This window comes from Aethalodelphis obliquidens, unplaced genomic scaffold, assembly GCF_003676395.1.
Source record: "Aethalodelphis obliquidens isolate GAN/ISIS:26980383/991018 unplaced genomic scaffold, ASM367639v1 scaffold69, whole genome shotgun sequence".
Lineage (NCBI taxonomy): Eukaryota > Metazoa > Chordata > Mammalia > Artiodactyla > Delphinidae > Aethalodelphis > Aethalodelphis obliquidens.
The window spans coordinates 1,208,193-1,227,109 of NW_020838013.1; the positions used below are offsets into that span (position 1 = coordinate 1,208,193).

The 18,917-nt window shown below is 48.4% G+C and overlaps 2 protein-coding genes across 2 annotated transcripts; both read left to right on the forward strand.

The window, feature by feature from the left end:
* Positions 1-854, forward strand: LOC113611464 (40S ribosomal protein S4, X isoform-like). Its single transcript, XM_027090440.1, has one exon. The coding sequence runs from the start codon at positions 8-10 to the stop codon at positions 809-811; it is 804 nt and encodes a 267-aa protein (XP_026946241.1). The 5' UTR covers positions 1-7; the 3' UTR covers positions 812-854.
* A 10,768-nt stretch (positions 855-11,622) lies between these two features.
* SLC3A2 (solute carrier family 3 member 2) lies at positions 11,623-17,769 on the forward strand. The gene is made up of 9 exons (XM_027090439.1): positions 11,623-12,189; positions 12,583-12,756; positions 13,339-13,433; positions 15,067-15,135; positions 15,241-15,299; positions 15,450-15,630; positions 15,744-15,887; positions 17,038-17,121; positions 17,246-17,769. The coding sequence occupies exons 1-9, from the start codon at positions 11,757-11,759 to the stop codon at positions 17,606-17,608; spliced, it is 1,602 nt and encodes a 533-aa protein (XP_026946240.1). The 5' UTR covers positions 11,623-11,756; the 3' UTR covers positions 17,609-17,769.
* The last annotated feature ends 1,148 nt before the right edge of the window (positions 17,770-18,917 follow it).

The following is an 18,917-nucleotide window of genomic DNA, read 5'->3' on the forward strand; positions in this document are numbered from 1 at the left end:
CGCAGCCATGGCTCGTGGTCCCAAAAAGCACCTGAAGCGCGTAGCAGCTCCAAAGCATTGGATGCTGGATAAACTGACTGGTGTGTTTGCTCCTCGTCCATCTACCAGTCCCCACAAGCTGAGGGAATGTCTCCCCCTAATTATTTTCCTAAGGAACAGACTTAAATATGCCCTAACAGGAGATGAAGTAAAGAAGATCTGCATGCAGCGTTTCATTAAGATTGATGGCAAGGTCCGCACTGATATAACCTACCCTGTTGGTTTTATGGATGTCATCAGCATTGACAAGACTGGAGAGAATTTTCGTCTGATCTATGACACCAAGGGTCGCTTTGCTGTTCATCGTATTACACCTGAGGAGGCCGAGTATAAGTTATGCAAAGTGAGAAAGATCTTTGTGGGGACAAAAGGAATCCCTCATCTGGTGACCCATGATGCTCGCACCATCCGCTACCCTGATCCCCTCATCAAGGTGAATGACACCATTCAGATTGATTTGGAGACTGGCAAGATTACTGATTTCATCAAATTTGACACTGGTAACCTGTGCATGGTGACTGGAGGTGCTAACCTGGGAAGAATTGGTGTGATCACTCACCGGGAGAGACATCCTGGTGCTTTTGATGTAGTTCATGTGAAAGATGCCAACGGCAATAGCTTTGTCACCCGGCTCTCCAACATTTTCGTTATCGGCAAAGGCAAAAAACCATGGATCTCTCTTCCTTGTGGAAAGGGTGTCCGCCTTACCATTGCTGAGGAGAGAGACAAGAGACTGGCGGCCAAACAGAGCAGTGGAGAAAATGATCTCTAAGTGATGTGATTGGGAAAGTCTTTGTACTTAGAAATAACGCTACATAATTAAACGCCTCTTTAGTGTTAAAAAAAAAAAAAAGAAACTTGCTCTATGGTAACTCAGTTCTAATGCTGCTTTCTAATTTGAGGATGAAAAAGGACTCCCCTTTCCAAACTTGCTATAAGACCCATTTTTCTTAGACTTTTGAGTTTTAATTTTGTCTCTAGTCAGCACCTTTAACTGTACAAATTTTTTTCTTTCTTTTTTTTTTTTTTGCGGTACGCGGGTCTCTCACTGTTGTGGCCTCTCCCGTTGCGGAGCACAGGCTCCGGACGCTCAGGCTCAGCGGCCATGGCTCACGTGCCCAGCCGCTCCGCGGCATGTGGGATCTTCCCGGACCGGGGCACGAACCCGCGTGCCTTGCATCGGCAGGCGGACTCTCAACCACTGCGCCACCAGGGAAGCCCAATAGTACAAATTTTTGTTTGAGATCATTTACTCTTTTCATGGAAGTGTGATAACCAGAATCTAGATTTCTGCTATTTAAAAATATCTCTCTAAATGTCTACATTTCCGTAGATATTTTGTACCTTTTCTGTTGAGTGAAATGAGTAAGAAAAAAGCTTCCTTAAATAACATTTCCAGATTTGAGTGCGAGGGTCTGTGAGAAGAATCTGCTTTAATGGCCTGTTTACTGCTAACTACCATGATGTTTTCTGCACAGAGTACTTCTGACACTTAATGTGTGGGTTTTCCACCAAGCAATTCTCCAATGCTGTGGGGACACCAACTGGATGTCCTACAATTTCATTCAGTTCTAAAACTACCTGGGGTTGCACAGACCCCACAGGTTAAGTAAGGGCTCAGTCTCACAGACTGTTCCCCACTTCACACAACAATCTCAAGTAGTGGATCTGCAAGTTACCCACACTTTTGAGTTGGCTAAAGATTAGGGGTTCCCACAACCCCCTCCTCAGGTTTGAATTTGCTATAACAGCTCATAGAACTCAGGGAAATACTTTACATACTATTATCAGTTCATTATAAAGGATATTATAAAGCATACAAATGAACAGCCAGATGAAGAGGTACATAGGGTGAGGTTCCAAGTGCAGAGTCTTATGACCCTGTGGACTTGAGGTGTGACATCTGCTTGGCAAATGGATGTGTTCATCAGCCTGGAAGCTCTCCAAACCCTGTTGATTAGGATTTGTATGGTGTTTCCATTAGATAGGCATGATCACTGGCCATTGGTGATTACTCAGGCTTCAGCTCCTCTCCCCTCTGGAGGCCGAGGGGTGGCGCTGAAAGTTCCAAACTCCTAATTACTCAGGTTCTTCTGGCAACAAGTCTTCATCCTGGAACCCACCCAGCCCCCCCCAGGGCACCTTGTTAACATACAAAATGACACTCTTTACTCTAGAGATTCCAAAGGTTTTAGAAGCTCTTGTTCCAGGAAAGTGGAATGAAGACCAAATTCCTTCCTTCCTTCTGTTGGCAGCACCGCATATGGGTTCTTAGTTCCCTGACTAGGGGATTGAACCCGTGCTCCCTGCAGGGGAAGTGCGGAGTCATAACCACTGGACCACCCGGGAAGTCCCAAATACATATTTCTTATATCGCAGTATCACAGCCTGGTATTGCAGCACCTCTGGGAACATGTGTTATTGGGGACTTATAATGGTTCAAAAGAAGCTGTGAAAATCAGGCTGTGGTAATCACTGATTGTAAGGAAAAAGTTTATTTCCTTTCTCAGATTGGTTACATTCTAGTTAGCATTTCATTAGTGTAACAGTTTCTATTTTGAAATAGAAAAGAGGGTTTCCCTTCTTAGTGATGTATTTTACTTTTTTTTTTTTTAATTTGTCTTTAGTTTATCTGTAGTCCAAATTATTTTACAGAGTTGTTGAAATTAACCACTTTAGGTCCAGAGTGAGTGGTTATTTCAAATTCAGGTTTCTGTTATATTCCATACTTGTCCCTAAATGTCTACTTCTCAACACTATATACCCCCTTTTCACCTTACTGAATATAAAATTTTTTTTGAAAAATGTAGTCAGGCATCTATTTCCCTGCATGGAGCCCTAAGAGGATTTTTCCTATAATTGACCCAAAAGGGAGCACAGGCAGGAGCAGGGGCAGATGTGGGTGGAGCTATTCAAATACCGAGTCACTTGCCTTGAGGGAATGAAGGAAGAGTTTCTGTTCAGGAAGTGCATATTGAAATCTAAGATCCCAACGTCTCATTATGTGTCTTTAGGGCTCTGGTAACATTTAGCCATTTTGAATGCCTGTGAAAATCAAAAGTGCTTGAGAGCTTCGTTTATTAATACATTTGCTTATGCAAATATATTAATACATTGTCTTATATTAAATACAAATATATTTGTATAAATACATTTATAAGACAGGATTTGAAATACTGAATGCAGGATCAAGAACTGGCACATTTTGGGGCTTCCCTGGTGGTGCAGTGGTTGAGAGTCCGCCTGCCGATGCAGGGGACACGGGTTCGTGCCCCAGTCCGGGAAGATCCCACATGCCGCGGAGCTGCTGGGCCCGTGAGCCATGGCCGCTGAGCCTGCGCGTCCGGAGCCTGTGCTCTGCAACGGGAGAGGCCACAACAGTGAGAGGCCCGCGTACCGCAAAAAAAAAAAAAAAAAGAGCTGGCACATTTTAAGTCTGGATGGAGACTTGGAACCATTTCCAACTTGTTTAGAGAACTGTGTGATAGCAGGCAGGAGAAGTTTCTGTTGTTCTTTAAGTGGAGATACTGTAATTATATTAACCAGGCTACAGAGTTTATACCAGCATCTAGCTGGACAAGGAGGATAGGGAGATGTAAGAGCTAAGAAAATTGCCCAAGTGCTTCTGGCCTAGAAAACTGGAAGAATGCCAGTGTCACTCACTGAACTGTGATATTGAGCAGGGGGATTGAGGAGGAGAGGCTATAGGGGATTGTGGGAATGGCAAGATAAGATTAATTTTGAATAAGTAGAAATATAGAACTAACTAAAGATGAACAAAGATTTGGGGGTCCTTTAGTAGATTTGAGAATAAATGGGGTCCTTGAGGGACTGAGGACGTGTACAGCGTTTTACTATTACCAGTTTATTATAAAGGATGCAACTCAGGAACAGCCAAATGGAAGAATGCATAGGGCAAGGAGTGGGGGTGTTTGTGCCGCCTCACCCGCACCCTGATGTGTTCACCAACTCGGAAACTGTGAACCCTATCATTTAGGGGTTTTTAATGGAGGTTTCATTATGTAGGTATGAGTGATTAAATCATTGCCATTGGTGATTAACCCAGTCTCTAGCCCCTCTCCCCTTCCCAGAGGTTGGGGGGTGGGACTGAAAGTTCCAACCTTCCAATCATGACTTTCTGATAACCAGCCCCCATCTTCAAGCTTTCTAGAAGTCCACCAAGAGTGGCCTCATTAAAACAAAAGACATTCCTATCACCCACGAGATTCTAAGGGAGTTAGGAGCTCTCTGTCAGGAACTAGGGACAAAGACCGAATATATATATGTATTTTAATTGTGTTACAGTTACCCATGTGGAAAAAAAATTAGATAGGCTCTCTACCTTATGCCATAAGTAAACATAAACTAAAGATTGATTAAGGATTGCAATGTCAAAAATAAAACCTTCCTTTTTTTGTGTAGAAAATATAGATGAGTATCTTTCAGGCCTTGAAGTAAGGAAAGATTTAAAAAATAGGACATTAAAGTCCGTCGACAGATGAATGGATAAAGAAGATGTGGCACATATATACAATAGAATATTACTCATCCATAAAAAGAAACAAAATTGAGTTATTTGTAGTGAGGTGGCTGGACCTAGAATCTGTCATACAGAGTGAAGTAAGTCAGAAAGAGAAAAACAAATACCGTATGCTAACACATATATATGGAATCTAAAAAAAAAAAATGGTTCTGAAGAACCTAGGGGGAGGACAGGAATAAAGACGCAGATGTAGAGAATGGACTTAAGAACAAGGGGAGGGGGCAAGCTGGGATGAAGTGAGAGTGTGGCATTGATATATATACACTACCAAATGTAATATGGCTAGTGGGAAGCAGCCGCATAGCACAGGGAGATCAGCTCGGTGCTTTGTGGCCACCTAGAGGGGTGGGGTAGGGAGGGTGGGAGGGAGATGCAAGAGGGAGAGGATATGGGGATATGGGGATATAAGTATACTTATAGCTGATTCACTTGGTTATACAGCAGAAACTAACACAACAATGTAAAGCAATTTACTCCAATAAAGATGTTAAAAAAAAAATAGGACACTAAAAACCCCCAAAACCAGAGTATACAAGAAAAGACTGATATATATATATATATATATATATATATTTAAAGAAAAAAATTTTTTTTGGCTGCGCCGCGTATCTTGTGGGGTCTTAGTTCCTTGACTAGGGATCGCACTCATGCTGTCAGCAGTGAAAGTGCAGAGTCCTAACCACTGGACTGCCAGGGAATTCCGAAGACTGATATACATGTATATATTTAATAATATATAAATATATAACTGATATATATATTTAATATGTACATATATATATTAAATAATACAGGCCCTTTATTTATTTGCTTTTTTAATATTTTATTTATTTATTTGGCTGCTCCGGGTCTTAGTTGTGGCATGTGGGATCTTTTAGTTGCGGCATGCGGGATCTTTAGTTGCGGCATATGGGATCTTTAGTTGTGGCATGTGGGATCTTTTAGTTGTGGCATGCGGGATCTTTAGTTGCAGCATGCAGGATCTTTAGTTGTGGCACGCAGGATCTAGTTCACTGAGCAGGGATCGAACCTGGGCCCTTTGCATTGGGAATGTGGAGTCTTAACCACTGGATCACCAGGGAAGTCCCGAGACTGATATATATATATATTTTTAAATTTTATTTTATTTTATTGATTTATTTTTGGCTGTGTTGGGTCTTCGTTGCTACACATGGGCTTTCTCTGGTTGCGGCGAGTGGGGGCTACTCTTCATTGCGGTGCAGGGGCTTCTCATTGTAGTGGCCTCTCGTTGTGGAGCACGGGCTCTAGGTGTGTGGGCTTTGGTAGTTGTGTCTTGTGGGCTCAGCAGTTGTGGCTCGCAGGCTCTAGAGTGCAGGCTCAGTAGTTGTGGCACACAAACTTAGTTGCTTCGTGGCATGTGGGATCTTCTGGGACCAGGGCTCGAACCCGTGTCCCCTGCATTGGCAGGCGGATTACCGAGACTGATATATTTTTGATGGATAACTTTTGTTCATCAAAGGACACCTGAGGGACTTCCGTGGTGGCGCAGTGGTTAAGAATCTGCCTGCAATGCAGGGGATACGGTTTGAGCCCTGGTCCCGGAACATCCCACATGCTGCGGAGCAACTAAGCCTGGGCAACACAGCTACTGAACCTGCGCTCTGGAGACCGCGAGCCACAACTACTGAGCCCACGTTTCACAACTACTGAAGCCCGCGTGCCTAGAGCCTGTGCTCTGCAATAGGGGAAGCCACCCAATGAGAAGCCCGCGCACCGCAACGAAGAGTAGCCCCCGCTCACCGCAACTAGAGAAAGCCCGTGTGCAGCAACGAAGACCCAACACAGCCAATAAACAAATAAATTTATTAAAAAAAAAAAAAAAGACACCTGAGTGCCCATATCTTGATTTCTAATACCATTCTCCAATAAAAGGGACCAGGGCTCCTTGGAGAAATGGCTGATTCTAGGGCTGGGGCCCTAGAGAATATACAAGATAAACCTGGAGCATCTTGCAGTGCCAGAAAGCAGAGTAGTGTTACAAAAATGGCGGGGGGAAGGGGGAATGTATTAAAAGGACACAGTGGCCAGACTGAAAGAGCTCACAGTGGCCAAAGCTGGAATAATTTGAGCAGCAAAGCAATATAGTGTTGGATTCTAACCCAAAGTATAAAATAAGTATCCAAGAATACATACATATGTTGACTTATACTGATATAAATAAATGAATAGATAAATAAATAAATAAGGGAAAAGAGACAAATCTTCCATACAGAAAAATCCCAAATAATTTATGAAGATACTCCCAGCTCTGGGAGGCAGAGCTTAACCTCATACCTCTTGAGTGTGGCTACACTTAGTGACTTTCTTCCAAAGAATGTGATGATAGAAAGTTTTGAGGAGCAGTGGAGATGGGGAAGATGACAATACCCAACAGTATTGTGTGACTAGAACTGCAGAAGGAGCTGACGTTGGAGTACTTTGGTGATCATTTAAGGAATCATTTAATCTCTTATTACCAATTAGCCTTTTGATGAGATCAGTATTCTGTCTCTGATCAGTTGAATATCTTTTGTTTTTAAAGTTGAGATTTATTTTTTTTAAAGTTGAATTTGTTTTTTTGTTTGTTTTTTGGCTGCGTTGGGTCTTTGTTGCTGTGCGCGGGCTTTCTCTAGTTGCGGCGGGCGGGGGCTACTCTTTGTTGCGGTGCGTGCGTGGGGTTCTCATTGCGGTGGCTTCTCTTGTTGCGGAGCACAGGCTCTAGGAGCGCGGGCTTCAGTAGCCGTGGCTCGTGGGCTCTAGAGCGCAGGCTCAGTAGTTGTGGTGCCGGGCTTAGTTGCTCCACGCATGTGGGATCTTCCTGGACCACGGCTGGAACCCGTGTCCCCTGCATTGTCAGGCAGATTCTTAACCACTGCGCCACCAGTGGTTAAGAAACTGATCAGGGAAGTCCTGATCAATTGAATATATGATGTCATCTATCCAAGGGTAATATGTTAAAAGTACTTCTCTAACTCTTCCATAACTTGATCTGCTGTATCTCTGGTGTTTCTCTTTTAATACTTGGTTGCATTAGAGAGAATGGCTTGCTGCAGTGTTATTCATTTGTCCATTGTGAGTATGAGATACTTTTCAGATGTTTTCATTTCTCTTCTTCTAAGAGAAGGCTTTGGTTGGCGTTTCCTTTACTCTTTCTGGCTTTTATCCCCCCTCACGTTCCTCACCCTTCACTAAGACAGCTCTGACAGTTCTCTTCAGCAGCCAGTGCCCCTTCTGCAGGATTTGTAGTAAAGTAATATTTCAACATCGCTTGTTCTAATAACAGCGGCCAAGTGGGCCCCTGTGGTTGGGGTCAGCCTCCTTCTCTGCTTTCATCTCAGCTGCACTTTGGCTTCCGAATACTTGGTTCCTTAACTTCAGCCGTCATCCATTTTTCAAATGGCTAAACTCAAGGCTGATGGGTAGTTTAGAGGCAGAGCCTGAATGCTTTTTTTCTGGGTGTTTTGGAATTATGCCTTCAGCTTTGGCAGCGTTGCCGTGTCTGTTGGACAGTCTCCTAAGTTTCTAACTATCCTCCCATCTTTGCTCTGTCTTTGGAATTCTTTTTTTTACACACCGAGGGGAAAAAACTTCCATATCTTTTGGCTAAGATCAAGTAATCCTCACTTGTTGGGAAACAGGTGACATGAATTTTTTCAACAGGGGATTAGAAAGGAACTTTCTCTGTGCACTTGGCCCTCTGAACTTCAGGGCCCCACCCCCATCTTCTGAGTGAGTGTAAAGTCCTGAAGGCTTGTGGCCTCATTATTTTGTCCTTATTGGCCTCTGGACTCTTGAACTGCTTTTTTCTTTGCTCTGTCCCAGCCTTTTCTTGAAGGCTAAATTCTTCTTGAACACATTATATACTTCGAATTCTATAGTAAATACTAAGTTTTATATTTAGCAACATGCATTGTAGGATCTGAGGATCTCGAGTCACCTTCAGTCCTCTTCTCTGCAGTCTTGCCCTGTTGCTTTTCTGTCCTCTCCTTCACCCAGATTTATTCTTTGTTTTATTTGGTTGAACAGTTACAAGTTTTGGTTTGTTTTCCTACATAAACAGCTTCATCTTGATACCATACAGTGTTGTTTAAATTCCTTTTCACTTTTATCCCTTTACCTTCACATGCTACTTTTGTTTTTGCATTTTATTATTTATTTATTTATTTATTCATTTATTTATTTTGCGGTACGCGGGGCTCTCACTGTTGTGGCCTCTCCCGTTGCGGAGCACAGGCTCCGGACGCGCAGGCTCAGCGGCCATGGCTCACGGGCCCAGCCGCTCCGCGGCATGTGGGATCTTCCCAGACCAGGGCACGAACCTGCATCCTCTGCATCGGCAGGCGGACTGAACCACTGTGCCACCAGGGAAGTCCTGCATTTCATTTTTTTAATTAAAAATTTTTAATACAATTTTAAAGGTTACTTTCCATTTCAGCTATTACAAAATATTGGCTATATTCCCCATGTCGTATAGTACATCCTGGAGCCTATCTTATACCCAGTAGTTTGTATCTCCTGCTCCCTCACCCCTATATTGCCCCTCCCCGCCACTGGTAACCACGTTTGTTTTCTCTATCTGTGAGTCTGCTTCTTTTTTGTTGTATAATATTTACTAGTTTGTTGTATATTTTAGATTCCACATATAAGTGATATCATACAGTATTTTTCTTTTTCTGACTTATTTCATGTAGCATAATGCCCTCCAAGTTCCTTCCACATTGCTGCAAATGGCAAAATTTCCTTCTTTCTTATGGCTGAGTAGTATTCCATTATGTGTGTATACATGTATATGTGTGTATATATGTATATATCACATCTTCTTTATCCATTTATCTGTTGATGACACTTAGGTTGCCTCCATATCTTTGCAATTGTAAATAATGCTGCTATGAACACTGAGGTGCACATTTCTTTTCAAATACATACTACTTCTGTTGAATTATTTCTAAGAAGGGAGCAATTTGGGTTTGATTGATAATAGTTCATCCACTCGTTTACCAAACACTTACAAAGTGCCTACTGTGTGCTACCCCTGAGCAGGCACGTCCATGAACAAATAGCACAAGGCCCCTGCCACTTGTCTTGAAGCGCCGACACTCAGACAAGGAAATGTAATGAACAAATGAGACGTGAATTGTAGAAGAGAGAGGTGCACAGTGGATGGAAAGTAATCCTTTCGGGGGAGTTGAGAAAAGCTATCATTTGAGCTAGGTCTGGAAGGAATTGGAGCTTATGAGGCAGGGTGGCAGAACAGGAAGGGCAGAACACAGAGGGAATGGCATGTACAAAGATGCAGAGGCCTGACAAAGCTGGGTGTGTTGTGGGACTAACGGGTGTTTGAAGGCTGATGTTGCTGGAGGGTGGTCCCTGTGGCAGGTGTGGTGGGTGATAAACTTGGGAAGGTAAGTTGTTAGCTTATTTACCGCATGCAGGAGGGATTTGTTTCATCTTTCTGGAGCCATGGGGGGCTGTGAGTAAGATACTATTGTATGTATGGGGGTGTTATGTTGGACTATCTCAAGGAGAGTGTCTGACCCCACAGTTCTTAACTTTGAGCTTTCATGCTGGTGATAAAGTCTGTTCACAGCCCCTGGTTGGCATGCCCAGGGCACCCTGGACTCCTTATCATCATTGAGCACAGGTCTGAACTCCAACCTCTACCCGCTTGCCTGGGGTGAGGGATGGGGATGGGCTCTGGTACGAAGAAGGAAGGGGAATGGCACGGGATGAGGCTTTTCACTCTCTTGGCTCTCCTTTGGTACCTTTTCTATTTCTTCAGATCTTGGCTTCTGCTTTCTTCCAAATACACAGCTATCTTGGCTTCCAGCCCAGGTGGGAGAGGGAGAAAGAACTTATTTCCTTCAGCGCCTCTCTGAAAATAACCCAGCTGGCAGTGCGCAGGAACAAGAAGTTCCTGAGAGTGTTGGCACCTCATGGTGTTGATGTCCGGCAGTCCCTGCTGTGAATTGTCTCATTCTCAATCCAAGGACCTCTGTGGGGAGAAGTTGGGTGGTTTTCAAGGCCTCTGCAGTACCAGCTGCCTCCAAGGCCTAGCATAGTGAAGGGGTAAGGGAGGTAAGGGAACCATGGCACCGTGGGGAGATTGGGCTAATGTGTGGGAGGCCCTGCAAGGAGCGGAAGATTCTGGCCATGGCAATCTTCTGATCTGGTGTAAGGAAAAGGTGGGGGCCTCTGAGGCCCAGCCCCAGAATGTTGTCAGCCCCGAGGCTGTCCATCCATCTCTTTTGGATGTCAGGTTCCTAGCTGCCCGACATCCTGGGGCCAGAAAGTGGGGGTGGGGTAGGGTAAGATGGGGAGTGTCAGCAACTGTCCTGTCCAAACAGATTTATCATAAAATATCATGGGGAAGGCTAGATTAGGGTTAATTCACTAAAGTTAATAAAGCACAGTACTGTTGCGGGCACTCAGTAAATAGTTGCCGCATGATGAATTAATTGAACTAAATTCAAGATATCTTGAAAGAGTGGGAGTAGCCCTGCGGGGAATCGGAGGTCTAGCGCCAAGTCCCAGAGGCCTGAGAAGACAAGGTCTGATGGGGGAAAGGGCTGAGTTGAGTTTGATTGGCTCTGAGAGTACAAGTGGCCATGCGAAGTTGGGAAGACCAGGCGGTGGCCTGAGCCCTGGGCCAGGGGCAAATGGAGAGTGGTGTCCAGGGAAGTCACAAACCTTCGGAGTGGCCAAAGAAGGGCCTCGGGACCCCCCCCGCGGTGCTGGATATCCCCTTTAGCCCACTTGCCGGCAGCGCGAGGGACCAGCGGGGACCTGAGGCAGGACAAAGCACAGACCCCGCCCACCTAAAGGTGGCTCCGTGCTCAGCCTTCTTTGTGTCCGAACCTTAGGGCTAGACTGTTCGAGGTGAGGAATTGGACCACACGGCCGTCGGAAGCGAGTTCCCAATATTATTCCCTCGGCCGCCGCCCACCCTTTCAGTCCCAGGAAGAGCAATCCAGGATGTTCCACTTTAAGGGGCGGGCCGGGGCGGGGCTCCCGTGCCCAGTCCCAGAGACCGCGCCCGCCCGGCCGCAGACGCGGTCGTGGAAGCTGAGCGGAGTCACGGAAACCTGGGAGACTGTTCTGGGGCCGGGAGGTCCGGGCAGCTATCCAGCCACCAGCTGACCGCAGGCTGCGTCGTGTTGCCGGTTTCGCAGGCACCATGAGCCAGGACGCCGAGGTGGACATGAAGGAAGTGGAGCTGAACGAGCTGGAACCCGAGAAGCAGCCGATGAACGCGGCGTCGGGGGCGGCTGTGGCCGTGGCCGTGGCGGGCGGCACCGAGAAGAATGGTCTGGTGAAGATCAAGGTGGCCGACGACGAGGCGGACGCGGCGGCCGCGGCCAAGTTCACAGGCCTGTCTAAAGAGGAGCTGCTGAAGGTGGCAGGCAGGCCTGGCTGGGTACGCACCCGCTGGGCGCTGCTGCTGCTCTTCTGGCTCGGCTGGCTGGGCATGCTGGCGGGCGCCGTGGTCATCATCGTTCGGGCGCCGCGCTGCCGCGAGCTGCCCGCAATGAGCTGGTGGCACAAGGGCGCCCTCTACCGCATTGGCGACCTTCAGGCCTTCCAGGGCCGCGACGCAGGCGACCTAGTGGGTGAGTCCGGGGCTCCCCCACCCCCACCCCGCGTTCCCCTGGTTTAACTGGTCACCGGCTTCGACCCCTGTGCCCAGATTGACCCAGGTGGTTCTCCACCCTTCCTGGTACTGGTGACCGCCCCCCGGGACGTAGCCCCTACTTCTTTCTTCGAAGGAAACCGCCCCCCACTCCCTCTTTCCTGAGGGTGGCTGACTCAGCATGCTCCCTTCCCCCCCCTCCCGGCGCCAGTAGCCTATCGCTGCCGGTTTCTGAAGCAATGTTCTAGTCTCCTTACAACAGCTTCTCTCGTGATCCAGCCAAACCGCCCCCCCCCAACTTCGTCTCGGGGAGAATAGGAGCGATCAGGGGCCTCAGGGAGGCGTCACTTTAAACTCTGCTTCTCCATTTCAGGCCTGAAGGGGCGGCTTGATTACTTGAGCACCCTGAAGGTAAAAGGTTTTGTGTTGGGCCCAATTCACCAGAACCAGAAGGATGACCTCACAGGGACCAACTTGGAACAGATCGCCCCCACTTTCGGCTCCAAGGAAGATTTTGACAGTCTCCTGCAATCGGCCAAGAAAAAGAGTGGGTGTCCTAGAGCTCGCGAGCAGCTAGGAAGGGCTTGGCCTTCTGGCCAGAGGAGAGGCCGGATAGCTTTACTGTCTGGTTTATTGCTGAGTGGCTCAGAGTTTTCCTAAGGCAGGTACACGGGAGGTTTGTTAGGCTTCAGCCTAAAATGGACTTGTCAGGTGGTTCAGAGACTTTCTATACTTGGATGTGCAGTTATTTAACTTCTGGGCTTCAGTGCTCTTATTTGCAAAATGTAGGTTTTTGCTAAATCAGTGGTTTTAAAACTTGTAAAAGAGTGGATCCTTTTGAAAAAAAATCCAAGTAAAATCTTTTCTTACATTGAACAGGGTTTGCCTTGGGGGTGAGGGGCCCAGGGCCTCATAAGCTCAGCCTTCTCTGTTACACTACCCTCCCCCCGCCTCCCGCCCTGCCACTTGCTCATATCTCTGTTTCAATGGAATGAGTTTTGCCAGGGTTCAAATCTAAGCTTTTGTACCAACACGTAGGAAATACTCTGCCGACTTGTATTTGTTGATTTCCTCCTTTCCCCTCGCCCCAGAGTCTTTCTATCAACTGCCTCCCCCTCCATTGTTCTAGGCATCCGGGTCATCCTAGACCTCACTCCCAACTACAAGGGCCAGAACCTGTGGTTCCACTCCACTCAGATTGACACTGTGGCCACCAAGGTGAAGGTGAGTGTGTTGGTGCCTGTGGCACGTGGGAGCGGATGCTGGGGCTGTTCGGTCCTTTCACAGTGAGTTCTATAAACGTAGCCCGGTGCCAGCCAAGGGGCCCCTTGCTCCTTGGAGCCAAGCAGGCGTGTTCCTCCCACAGGCAGAAGGATAGGCAAACATTGCACCCCTATTTTTGTTTGTTCCTTTTCTGACCACTCATTTTCCTTGTTTCCCTGACTCTGAGGGTGACAGTGCCAGGAAGGGAATTTCTCAGATGTGAATTTTCTTCCTTTTGGGAGAGGAAGCCCTTTCTCTATGGGAATTCTGTCCTGTCTGGTTTCCCTTTTCTTATTTGATGTGTTTTGGAGTGGAGCCCAGTCTGAAATTGTAAGCATTGGGGTCTTCCTATGTGTCTGGGAGTATGCTGAGTACTTTATATACCTTCTTTAATCCCCTGTATAACCAAACAAGGCCCCTGTCAGTGTCCCTAATCTGTAAATGAGGAAGCTAAGGTTCACAGGTCTTTAATGTGCCCTGGGATTTGATGTTCCAACTAGTCTTATCTCTCTAATCTGCCTACTCTGAAGGCCTAGGCTCGAACTCTGTACCCTGCAGGCTGGGAGTGGGGCTTTGAATGTCATCCCAGCTCCTAATGCCTGGGTTCCAGGACACTGACCAGTTCAGAAAGGGTAGAACAAAAATGGAGGCAGACTCTGACACTTTGCTGGCAGCCGTGATTCTGAGGTAGAATTCTGTCGTCCCAGTTGACTGATTTCAGTTGACTCTTGGGGTCATTCGGTTCATTCCTTGCTACTTGCTGGAAGACCCTTTAAAAGTTACTGAGAAGGGAATGTTTTCAGATGGTGTGGCATGAGGTGTTGTAGCCTCAGATGAAGATGGAGACTAGAGGAGAGAGCACATGGATCAGAGAGAGAAAGAGGAAGAGAGGGGCAGCAGGAGTGGGGTTCCATGTCATGTGCCCCATGAATGCCAGGGCTTCAGGCCTGGGCCTGTTCTGCAGAGCTGGCTTCTCTTTTCAAATCTTTGGCTAAACTGCCCTGGGGCTGTGCTTTGAATTTCACTTTTTTATCCTTGGTCTTGGCTCTGACTAGCTGTTTTACTTACACCCTCCCCAGGCTCCAGGAAACTGGGAGAGGAGTAAGTATACTCTTCTTGGGATCTTGGTTAGCATTTTCGCTCCCATCTCTGCTGCTCTCTGATTGTGGCCTTGGGCGCGCCTCCTTGCGTCTCTGACATTGTTTCCTTATCTGTAAAATGAGTATACCAGCATTCCACACATGCTAAGTGTTAGATGAAGTTACATGTATGAACACACTTTTCTCATAGGTCTTTTCTGTAGGGGTCAAACGTAAAGCTTAAAAAAAAAAAAAAAAGGTAAAGCTTTGTGATTCACCATGAGGAGGAGTAGAGAAGTAAAGCGTTATATCACTAAGAGAATCAATGATAGGTTAGAATGGAAGGGAAGTAAAGGCTACCTCCAGGTTTATAATAGAGGCAAGAAAGTGAGACCGTTCACGGCAAGTGACTCCAGAGGCCACGGGAGAGTGCATGGTAGGCAAGATCTCGTGTGGGCTGAGCCCTTGCATGAGTGTTGATATCTTTCCTCTGTTCTTTTGCCTCCCTCCTGTAGGAAGCGCTGAGGTTTTGGCTGCAGGCTGGTGTGGATGGGTTCCAGGTTCGGGATGTGGGGAATCTGACAGTGAGTACCCTTTCCACGCGAGAAGCAGAGCCTGGGTGAGAACAGAAGCACCCGCCAGGGCCTGGTAGTGTGCCCTGCTTCTTGCCTCTGCTCTTTTCCTTCTAGGATGCGTCTTCACTCTTGGCGGAGTGGCAGAATATCACTAAGAGCTTCAGTGAAGATAGGTGGGTACCAGACCCTGGCTCCCCTAACTCAGCTCCTTTGTGGGAACCCCTCAGTGGAGTGTTAGCCCCAGGAAGCAGAGGTCCTAGTCCAGAAAACCTTCTTCCTTTCTTGTCCTGTACTACCCTTGACTCCTGCTCTGCTCTGTGCAGGCTCTTGATCGCAGGCACAGACTCCTCCGACCTTCAGCAGATCCTCAGCCTGCTCGAATCCGCCGAGGACCTGTTGTTGACCAGCTCTTACCTGTCAACCTCCAGTTTCACTGGGAAGCATACAAATTTCCTGGTCACCCAGTATTTGGACGCCTTTGGCAGCCGCTGGTGCAGCTGGAGTGTGAGTAACCACAGTGGTAGGAGAGGGGGCAGGAGGCCTTTTGGAAGAAAGGAGTGTTGGAAGGTGGAGGCAGAGGCGGGCCTTGGGGCTCACCGGTGCTTCCATTCCTGCAGTTGTCTCAGTCGGGGCTCCTGACTTCCTTCGTGCCACCTCAGCTCCTCCGACTCTACCAGCTGCTGCTCTTCACCCTGCCAGGGACCCCAGTTTTCAGCTATGGAGACGAGATTGGCCTAGAGGAAGCTGGCCTTCCTGGACAGGTATCGCTTGCTGCCTGCCCAGCACAGTGGGGGAGGCTGCATTCATCCGTCACGGTGGTTCTGTGGCTGGCAGTGCACGGGCAAGAGACTTGGGGAGGAACCTGCGTTGGATTGCTAGTCAGCCACCTGGGCAGTTGCTGTGTGGCCTTGACAGGATATTTCACTTCTCTGACTCTTGGTCATCTCTGCCATGATACTACTTTTTTTATAAGGGTAGTTAGGACTGAATGAGGGCGTATTTTATTTTTATTTATTTTTTTGTTTTGTTTTGTTTTTGCGGTACGCGGGCCTCTCACTGTTGTGGCCTCTCCCGTCGCGGAGCACAGGCTCCGGACGCACAGGCTCAGCGGCCATGGCTCACGGGCCCAGCCGCTCCGCGGCATGTGGGATCTTTCCGGACCGGGGCACGAACCCGTGTCCCCTGCATCGGCAGGCAGACTCTCAACCACTGCGCCACCAGGGAAGCCCTAAGGGCGTATTTTAAAATGCAGTACCTGGCTCCTGGTAGGAGTTCAGTATGGTAGCCATCACTCGGTAATTCGTTCATTCACTGGGCAGCGGGTACTCCGTGTCAGGCTCTGCTCTCCGGGAACTCAGAGTTGCGTGGGGGAACCAGATGAGTAAGAGAAGTACATGCAGTGAGTGCCTTGGTGGGGTTGGACCATGAAGGCACCCAGTTAGCTTTAGCCACAGGGTTGGAGGTTGACACCTAAGCTGCTATTTATAGAGCCTGTCATTCACTTACTCCACAAAGCTTTATGCAGTGATTCCTGTAGGCTATGCGTGGAGGAAACAAAAATACAGCGGTGCACAAAAGAGCTGGAGGTGGTGAAATTAGATAGTCAGCACATGTTGATAAAGGTGCCAGGTGCTGGTATGTGCAAGAAAGCAGGGTGAGGGGCCTAGAGAGCGGGGACGTGGGTGGTTTTATATCAAATGGCCACAGGAAACCCGATGGAGGCACCTGAGCAGGGACCGGCGGGCAGTGAGGGGCTAGCTTGTGGCTGTCTGGGAGAAGCGCCCTCTAGGCTAGGGGACAGGGGGTGAGGCCCTGAGGTGGGGGACGTTATACTTCTGTGGGGCTGGAAGCGGGAGGAGGAGTTGGAGAGCGGCCCAGGTCTTTCCAAGTTCTGTTCTCCCTGCCTCTTAGCCTGTGAAGGCCCCGGTCATGCTGTGGGATGAATCCAGCTTTCCCAACACTTCAGGACCTGTAAACACCACCATGACTGTGAAGGTAAGGGTTTTAGATGGGCGGGGCCTGATCGGCAAGGGGTGAGGGCAGGTGGCCGGTGGGAGTTCGCGCCCCGGGGAGCCCTCCACCCCTTTCTGCTGTATCTTTACCACTTTACCGTTTGCAGGGCCAGAGCGAAGACCCTGGCTCCCTCCTCTCCCTGTTCCGATGGCTGAGTGATCAGCGGGGTAAGGAGCGCTCCCTGCTGCACGGAGATTTCCACGCACTCACCTCAGGGCCCGACCTCTTCGCCTATATCCGGCAGTGGGACCAGAGCGAGCGTTTCCTCATAGTGCTCAACTTTGGGGATGTGCGCCAGCCTGCTAGGCTGGGGGCCTCCAGCCTGCCTGCCGGCGCCAGCCTGCCAGCCAGTGTGGATCTGCTGCTCAGCACACAGCCAGGCCGCAAGGAGGGCGCCTCTCTTGAGCTGGAGCACCTGAACCTGGAGCCCCACGAGGGGCTGCTGCTCCGCTTCCCCTACCTGGCCTGACCTGGGCCCACTACCCTTCCCCTCCCCTCCGCAGGCCCTTTGAGTTCTGGTTTCTCTCTCTCTCTCTCTCTCTCTCTCTCTTCTTTTTTTTTTTTAACTGTTACAGATGAACCCCAAAATAGGGTGTTTTCTGGTTTCAAATAAAAGTCACCCCTACCTGGTATGGCCTCCTCTTCCCTCTACCCGCTGTCAACGGCAGGAAATTCTCTCCCCTTCTTCCCCTCTCCCCCACTGGACCCCCCGCCAAGTGACCAGGACCAGGGAGGAAGGGGCCTGTCGAGGTCACAACAGCAAAGTGGTGTCAGGACGAACTAGCATCCCGGCTCCCACCCGGCCTGGAGGTCTCAGCTCCTGCTGACTCTTCCTGACCACCTCCTCAGCAGTGGTCTCCAGCCAAGCGTGGTCACTTTTCCTGTTTTGCAGACTTCACCTTTCTGGGAGAAAAAGTGGGAGTGGGGTGGCCTGTTTTCTAAAAGGTACTTCTAAAAGATGCTGCAGGTTCTTCATTCAACAAGAATTTATTGTGTGCTTAGCACATGCCTGGGGTCACAGGAAGGAACACAGTACAAAGATCCTTATCTCCTTGGGGCTTATATTCTCGTGAGGAGATGGAGAAGAAAGAAGATGTATAAAATTAAGCGTATGGTGGACACGGTGGTAGTGTTCAAAGAGGAAAAGGTAGAGCAGGGAAAGAGGTAGGTGTGTGGCGTGGGGGGAGTTTGGGGTGAGGGCTAGAGGAGGCCTCACCAAGGAGGTGACATTTGAATAAAAGGTCTGAAAGAAGGGAGGGTGTTAACTTGCTAGATGTCTGGGAAGGAGCTCTCCAGGGCCCTGGGTGGGAGCACACCTGACTCTTGTGAGGAATGAGGTGGGGGCGAGGTGGAGAGGCCCAGGGATGAGGTCTGGTTGGCAAGGGGTGGGCAGGTGGTGAAGGGTATAGTAAGGCACGTAGTGGGAGGACGGGGGTGGGGAACAAACAGTTGGCAAACTGCACCGTTGGAGGGCATGGTCCCCAAAAGACTGCCCTCATTTCAGACACCAGCTGCAAGTTCTGGGTCCCCATGACCATCAGTGGGTTATTTGCTAGAGAGGCTCACAGAATGCAGGAAAGCACTAAGATTATGGTTTTATTATAGAGAAAGGATACACATTCAAAAACCAAGGACGGAAGCACAGGACCCATCTGGGATTGGGAGGGGTCCCAGCGTGAAGCGTCTGATGGTCCTTTCCCAGTGGAGTGGAGTCCTGTCACAGACCTCCTGACTGTAACCCACGGAGTGTGGCCAAGCTGGGAAGCTTGCCTAAGACT